Genomic DNA, 8,043 nt, shown 5'->3' with positions numbered 1-8,043 from the left:
AAAAAATATGTTTTATCAATAAAATGGCCCAAAATGAACCAAGAAATGATGTGGAATTATTTTTGTCATGCACCATCACAGTATGTGCTTTTGAGAACATGCAAACTTCACTCGAGTCCTTCTTGCTGTGAGGCAACAGCGCTACCCACTGTGCCACCCGCAAACACAACACAGTTTAGTTTAAATGTATGAGTTTAAAAACAGAGTGTAAAGTTACAGTACATTAGTCATGCTTAAAGAAAGTCCTGTCTGATCAGCCCAACTATTCTTAACAACTCACATATATCCATCATTAATAGTCTCATTAGTTTCCTTTATAAATGTTATATTGTCTGATATCAGTTAGAAATGAAAACAGAGACATGTACATACAGTTTGTTTGTCCTGTTTGGTTTCCATTGGTGAGACTCTCCCATTCCCCTCTGTTCAATCAGCTCCACTCTCTGAATGATTAAACACTTTGTAGTGGGAATTCTTCACCAGCTGTCAATCATTATTGTTACACTTCATTACTATTATCCCAACTTTATATGAGTTTTAATCTCAACTACAAGGCTGATGAGAAGATTTCAGACTGCCAGCCTTGATGGAGTCATATGTCTCCCAAAGAAAGTATCTGTCAAATATGGAAACTCAGGTCTGATCCTGGAACAGTCCAGGTGTGGCCTGTGTCAGCACGTTCTGGGAGATTTTTTTTTTACTGAACTCTTGCTCTTCTCTCTTTCTCTGCAGTGTGGAGACAGATCTAACTGAGGATCAGTCTGGGTGTTGCCAAAATGTCCAACACAACACGTCCATGTCTAATAAAGATGATGTCCTGCTGAGAATCATTGAGGGTCATAAAACCACCCTGAAAAATAAGTATGAGTGCTTATACGAAGGTGTGGCACTGAAAGAAAACCAAACCCTCCTCAACAGCATTTACACAGAGCTCTACATCACAGAGGGAGAGAGTGAAGGAGTGAATGAGAAACATGAGGTTTTACAGATTGAAACAGCATCCAGGAAATGGGTTTCTCAAGACAAACCAATCAGCAGCAATGACATCTTCAAACCCTTGTTAACCAACAGACCTAAAGAGCAGAAAAAAGCCTTGTCTAGTGAGGAACCTGAAAGGGACAGACAAAAGCCAAAAATCAGAACTGTACTCACCAAGGGCATTGCTGGCATTGGAAAAACAGTCTCTGTGCAGAAGTTCATTCTGGACTGGGCAGAAGGAAGAACCAATCAGGACATTGAGTTCATGTTGGTTCTTCCTTTTAGAAAACTGAACTTGGTTAAAGATGAACAGTTCAGTCTTCATGGACTCCTGCTAGAGTTTCACCCAGAGCTGAAAGACTTGGATCCAAAGAAATATAATGACTGTAAAATGCTGTTCATCTTTGATGGTTTTGATGAGAGTCGACTTGAGCTGAATATTCCTGAGAGGCTGTGTGATGTGACCAAAACATCATCAGTGAATATACTGATATCAAACCTCATTAAAGGAAACCTTCTTCCCTCTGCACTCATCTGGATAACCTCCAGACCAGCAGCAGCCAGTCAGATCCCCTCTCAGTTCATCAGTCGTGTGATAGAAGTCCAAGGATTCAGTGATTCACAGAAAGAGGAATACTTCAGAAAAAGAGTCAGTGATGAGAGTCAATCCAACAGAATCATCTCACACATCAAGACATCAGTGAGTCTTCACATCATGTGTCACATCCCAGTGTTCTGTTGGATTTCAGCCACTGTGCTTCAGGAAATGCTGCGTCAAGACAATGTTAAAGAGATCCCTAAAACTCTGACTGAGATGTACACACACTTCCTGCTCATTCAGACTAAAATGAAGAAACAGAAATATGAGGACAAAGTAGAGACAGACTCAAAGGATCCTCTGGAATCAAGCAAGGAGATCTTTCTGAAACTTGCTAAACTGGCTTTTAATCAGTTGCTGAGGGACAATATCATGTTTTATGATGAAGATCTGAGAGAATGTGGCATTGATGTGAGTGAGGCCACAGTGTGCTCTGGGATTTGTACTGAGATCTTTAAGGAGGAATCTGTGCTTCATCAGAAGAAGGTCTACTGCTTTGTGCATCTGAGTTTTCAAGAGTTTTTTGCTGCTCTCTATGTGTTTTACTGCTATGTAAACAAGAACATGGAGGAACTTGAGAATTTTCTGCCAGAAGAGACCAGATTACTACCTACCATATTAATGACAAGGAGGGTTTTTCTGCTAAGAAAGACCAGGTGGGCACCAAACAATGTTCCCTTGGATGAGTTGCTGAAGAAAGCTGTGGATAAATCTTTGGAGAGTAAGGATGGACATCTCGATCTGTTTGTCCGCTTCCTTCATGGCATCTCACTGGAGTCCAACCAGAAACTCCTACAAGGCCTGCTGACACACACACAGAACAGCCAGGAGAGCATCAAGGAAATAAGCCGTTACATCAAAGAGTTAAATAAAGATGGTGTCCCACCTGAGAGATGGATCAATCTACTGCACTGCCTGACTGAAATGAATGATCACTCTCTCCATGAAGAAATTCAAGCTTTTGTCAAGTCTGAAAATTACACAACTGAACTCTCACTTGCACACTGCACAGCACTGGCCTACATGTTTCTGATGTCAGAGGAGGTGCTGGATGAGTTTGACCTGAAGAAATACATCACATCAGATGAGGGTCGTAGGAGACTGCTCCCAGCTGTGAGGTGCTGCAGAAAAGCTCTGTAAGTTTTCGGTTTCACTTCACAACACCAACTGTTTAGAACAGTGGTTTTCAACCGGTGTGCCATGGAATTTTGAAGAAACCAATGCATTTTTCTACAGGCTCATGAAATAGTATTTTTAAATACACCAATGACACTGCTTCTTAAATAAAAACATTTACAGGTAGTCACTTATTTACAACTTTTTTTTTTTTTTTATCTAGATGGCCTTTAGCCCCATTCTCAGTTTGATAATGAAAATAAATTTAGGTTTGGGGAGGAGGATTATTATTGTAGCGACCAGAGAAGACGGTCACTTTACATTAAGGCAAGCCATTTTCACATGTAATCTTTTGTAATCTATATATTGCAGATATCTGTAATTTAATTGTGCTTAGTCAAAAAGAACATTTTAGATATCCACAATGACATTCTTCCCATTTCAAACATCTACAACCCAGTTGTTAGTATTCATCATTTTAATGTCAGATATCCAAAATGAAAAACCATTCCTGATATCCATAATGTAATTTTGAATATCCAGAATACCATGTGACTAGTAAAAATGTCATACTGGATATCCACAACTCGTATTATGACTAGTAAAAATGCAATTTCAGATATCTACAGTTACAATTCCGACTAGACACAATGCAATTGCAGAAATCCACAAATGTATAGTTCTTGCTCTGATGCACTTTTTTTAACAAATTACATGATTGTCTGTCTGATTTAACTATCTGTTTGATAATTATCTGACAGTCTGCTGTAGTGTAATATGGGTCAAATCTCACAAAAGACATTATAGCCTATCATACTGTGTGTGACATTCTTCATAATCAATAAACAAATTTAAGTTGATGTGCCTTGACATTCTGGTTTGACCTTTGATGTGCCTTAGCCCCAGAAAGGCTGAAAACCTCTGCTTTAGAGGTTTTATTTGGAGGGGAATTAGTGGGAATTCCCTGGTCATATTTTGGCATGTCTTTGGAGAATACATATAAAGTAATGAATTACAGTATTTGATGAGTGAGGGTGGCTGCAAGAACAAAATGAAAGAAAAAACAGTTCAGAATTGACTTCAGTCATTTTCTCTATTCAGTAATTTCCATAATCTTCAGAGCCTCTGTGATGTCTAGACAAAGCTGATGTATTTAGACAGGTCACAAAGACATTAATAGCAGTGTCTGAATATCTCTCTCGCTCTCTGTCTCTCTGTTTGGATGCTGGGTGTGTCAGAGCATGTTCTCAGTGAAAGGACTGGGGAAAAAGGCTGTTCCCTTGAATTCTGTTTGTGTCTTTTTTTCTTGTCTGAACCATTATAGAGTTAAAAACATTAACATTTAAGACAGGGATACTGTGTGTTTGATGTTTAGTAGTTTATGGGAGTTTATCAGGTTTTTGTTGGTTGATTGAGAGTGAAATATGGGTGAGTGAAATGTTTGTTCCCTTTACACAGCAGGTTGTACTGACCATTAAAGTCACTATTTCCATTGTTTCACCCTTCATCCACAACATGAAACTGAGAAAAAAATCATGACATATCTGTGTTATCAGTCTAATGGGCCAATGAAATCATGATATTTTCCATCTTCAATGTTATACAGGTTATTACCTGTTATCACCTGTTATTAGGGCAGCCGTGGTCTAAAGGTTAGAAAACCGGGCTTGTGACTGGAGGGTTGCCGGTTTGATTCCCAGGCCTAACGTCCACGGCTGTGTGCCTAGAGGAATGCTGCCCACTGCTCCTGCGTCTGTTGTGTGTGTTGGACGGGTTAAATGCAGAGACAAATTCACTGTTCACAGTGTGTGTGTGGAATCACAGAGACTTTACTTAATATAGTATAATACAATAATTTTGTCTATATTGTCTATATTATGGATGCTTCCTGGGAAATGCTGTGTTTATAGAGCAGCTACAAATGTAATATGTCAATATTTAAATGTGGAGATTGGTTATAACATCAAAATTTCAATCAAACAACCATTTGTCTGGATGAACATTTTAATAATGTCATGATAAAATGTCACTGAAGTCCAGCCCTAGAAGTGATTTACAGAATAATTTTATTCTTTAAAAAGTCAGTGTTTTGTTTTCCTTCTCCCTGTGTAGACTCAGAGACTATAACCTCACTCAGCAGTCCTGTGAAACTATTGCCTCAGCTCTGAAGTCAGAGAACTGCCCCCTGAGAGAACTGGACCTGAGTAACACTGATCTTCAGGATTCAGGAGTGATGATGCTCTGTGCCGCACTAAAGAATCCAAACTGTCAACTGGAAATACTGAGGTCAGTCATTCTGAATGGAGCAACTTGTTGATCATTTTTCCAATCATTCTAACCATATAAATATTTTTTCCAAACAAAATAAATATTTGGACAGTCTAGACTAAACTGATGCTTATAGACAGGTCACAGAGACATTTGTATCAGTGTGTGAATATTATCTTCTCTCTCTCTGATTGGATGCTGGGAGTGTGGGAGTGTAAGAACATGTTCACAATGAAAGGACATTTTCCAAGGACATGAGTCTGTCCCTGTTTTTGATTTCTGTTTGTTTCTCTTCTTTTCTTGTGTGGTGGGAGAATGAGGAGATGAGAGACAGACAGTCTAATGGGAGCTAGGCTGCAGCCAAACAAATCGTGTTATTTTCCAGCTATTCATAGTGTGTTTGATTTAGATTTGACCATAGAGATCAATGACTTCACATTCATCCAGTCATGATTCCAGTATAATGAGTGCACTCCTTTATATGTACTGTGATGGGTTTTCTGCTTTTGTTCTTTTTCCTCTGAGCTCTACACAGTCTCTGATCCCCATAGTTAACACTGCAGTAATGTATGAATCAGTAATGAAGTGAACACGTCAAGTAACATTATTTGACTTGATGAAAAAGATCAAAGCTGGGTCTGATGACAATAGTAAGACCAACAGTCAGGAGCAGAGTCACTCTCCAGAGGGAATAAACAGCATCATCAACAATGGCAGGTTTCTGATATTTCTAATCTTCTCACACATCAGACTCTAAGAGTGCATTTACTAGTGTGAATAGGTTTGTTTCTTTAAGAATGGTCTACATTTAATGTTTTGCTGTGCGTGTTACTTACTTTAAGTCCACTCAAGCTGAACACTGGGACAAAGGGCAGTTTGATTAGTGAGAGTGATATCAGAGCAGTGAAAATGAAGCCTCACATTCACGGGAAGGCCGTACAGCTCAAGGCCTACAGTGGACAACACATGGAAACTAAGGGCACATACAGACTCAGAGTTAAAGTAAAGGAGAGAGAAGATCACCTTATGTTTGTTGTGGTGTCAGATGGGTGTGACTGACTTTTAGGTGATGAGACTTGTGAGGACTTAGACCCAGTTAAAGGAGTTTACTGTATCAACAGCTCCAATGATCAGAGCTATAGTGTAGATGTAATTGTGCAGAGATTTCCTGATGTCTTTAAAGGGTTTGGTACTCTAGCATTCACATATATTGGATATTATTGAAGGATGATATGCAGCCAGTAGTCCATGCTCCCAGGAGGGTCCCAGAGCCACTTAGAGATGGTCTAAAGAAAGAGTTAGACAGATTGATGTCTCTAGGAGTGATAAAGAAAGTGGAAGAGCCCACAGAATGAGTGAATTCAATGGTCTGTGTCAAAAAAGCAAATGGTGATCTCCACATGTGCATGAACCCAAAAGATTTAAATGTAAATATCAAACCTAATACAAACATGATCAAATTCCCACAAGGGAAGAACACAAAGTACAGCACAAAGTAATGAACGTTGAACACGCCGCTTTTATATTTTTTTACTGTACATTTAACATGCTATTTTTGTGGTTTTTTGAACTGCTGTTAGAAATTTCCTCCGCTCCTGAAATATTTCACTGTGCCATGGGACATAGTGTTGAGTGCATAGACGGTGTGTGTGTTTAGGTAAACCACAGTGTGTTATGGGGTGTGTGTGTGTTTATGTAGATGACATTGAGTTATGGGGTGTGTGTGTGTGTTTATGTAGATGAAATTGTTCTGTGGGGTCCACACTGGAGAAGCACAATGGAAGACTCACCAAAGTGCTTCACAGGATCCAGAGACATGGGTTACAGCTGAATAAAGTAAAATGTCAGTTTGCAGTTAGAAAAATGTTTTTTGGCGACAAGCTTTCAGGAGAAGGTGTGAAGCCGGACAAGAACAAGGTGCAAATGATCCTCAACACGCCCAGACCCACAGACAAAAGTCTGTAGTACATGCACTGGGAGTTGGAGTTGAGAAAGTCCACAGCTATGTGTACGGCTCAAATGAAAAGTGATTTTGGATGAAACTGCAAAAGACAAAGTTCTGCAAAGGGTCCTAACAAATCTTAAGAAGAACTTTGCAGAACAATGCAACTTTTAACATGACAGGCTGAATCTGTAAAAGAAAAGAGAAAAAAAATCATGAAACAGGACACTGACATTGTCCATCTGAAATGGAATTTGAGATGAATAGTTGGACTGACACTTAACATTTAAAAAAAGAGAAAGAAATGCACTTATGTTTGTTTCTTTTGGACATTTCTTTGGACTTTATTTCAGTTTAATCGTATGCAAGGGTTTTGTGGGAGAGAATTCTCAGCCTGGGCCAGATATGACCGAGAATCCAGCCACACTGTTCATCTTCTTAAAAAAAGACAGTCAAAGTTTTCAGAGTCTGATGCAGTATACGTTTATTGCATAAACTCAAAGCAGCATACAACAAACAGTTCTGGTCCTGGGAGTAACTAACTAACCGTTACACATCACCTATAGTTATACAATAATCATATCAAGGATTATCCAGTGATTGTCAAGACAGTCATTAGAGGACTTCCCATCGTCTTTGCCTATGTTGCTAGACACCATCATTTCCTAATGATGTAATCAGGAACTGACATCTTGACCCAGGCCAAACTCAACAATAAGTGAAAATACTGTCTTACATCAGCACCTGCATTGATAAATAAACAAAAATAAACGAGTGCTTGTTAGAGAATACAAAGAATGAATGAGAGCACTCTTTCATCTTATCATAGTGTCCTTGGCTATATTCCAACACAGTCAGACTTCTCATCTTCTCCAAAAAAGGCTCACACCATGTAATCTTTAATGTTTGCCCATCAGCACTTTCTGCACAGAGACAAACTCGATAATCTTTCTATTATTCCATTTACAGATCACATCTTTGTAACATCGTACATAACTGTTACGATGTTTGCATAAACCAAAGAAACATTTTATTTCTCCAACAGTTTGTTCTTGCACAGTTTAATTTTATTGTATGGAATAACTTGCTCTAATGCGCAAAGGAAAGGGGATGTTGTGATATAAAATTATCCAGTTGTGTA

At 38.9% G+C, this 8,043-nt stretch overlaps 1 protein-coding gene across 1 annotated transcript in view; it reads left to right on the top strand.

Moving 5' to 3' along the window:
* The first annotated feature begins 796 nt into the window (after nucleotides 1-796).
* Nucleotides 797-8,043, top strand: part of LOC115821728 (NACHT, LRR and PYD domains-containing protein 12-like) — a 66,851-nt gene continuing 59,604 nt past the window's right edge. Inside the window, exons 1-4 of the mRNA XM_030785528.1 lie at nucleotides 797-1,059; nucleotides 1,117-2,180; nucleotides 2,253-2,712; nucleotides 4,805-4,978. Coding sequence (XP_030641388.1) covers nucleotides 797-1,059; nucleotides 1,117-2,180; nucleotides 2,253-2,712; nucleotides 4,805-4,978 — 1,961 coding nt within the window. The remainder of the gene's footprint in view (nucleotides 1,060-1,116; nucleotides 2,181-2,252; nucleotides 2,713-4,804; nucleotides 4,979-8,043) is intronic.

This window comes from Chanos chanos, chromosome 9 (assembly GCF_902362185.1).
Source record: "Chanos chanos chromosome 9, fChaCha1.1, whole genome shotgun sequence".
Taxonomy (NCBI): Eukaryota; Metazoa; Chordata; class Actinopteri; order Gonorynchiformes; family Chanidae; genus Chanos; species Chanos chanos.
Note: the sequence above shows the minus strand (reverse complement) of the source record. Positions and strands in the feature narration are given on the sequence as shown.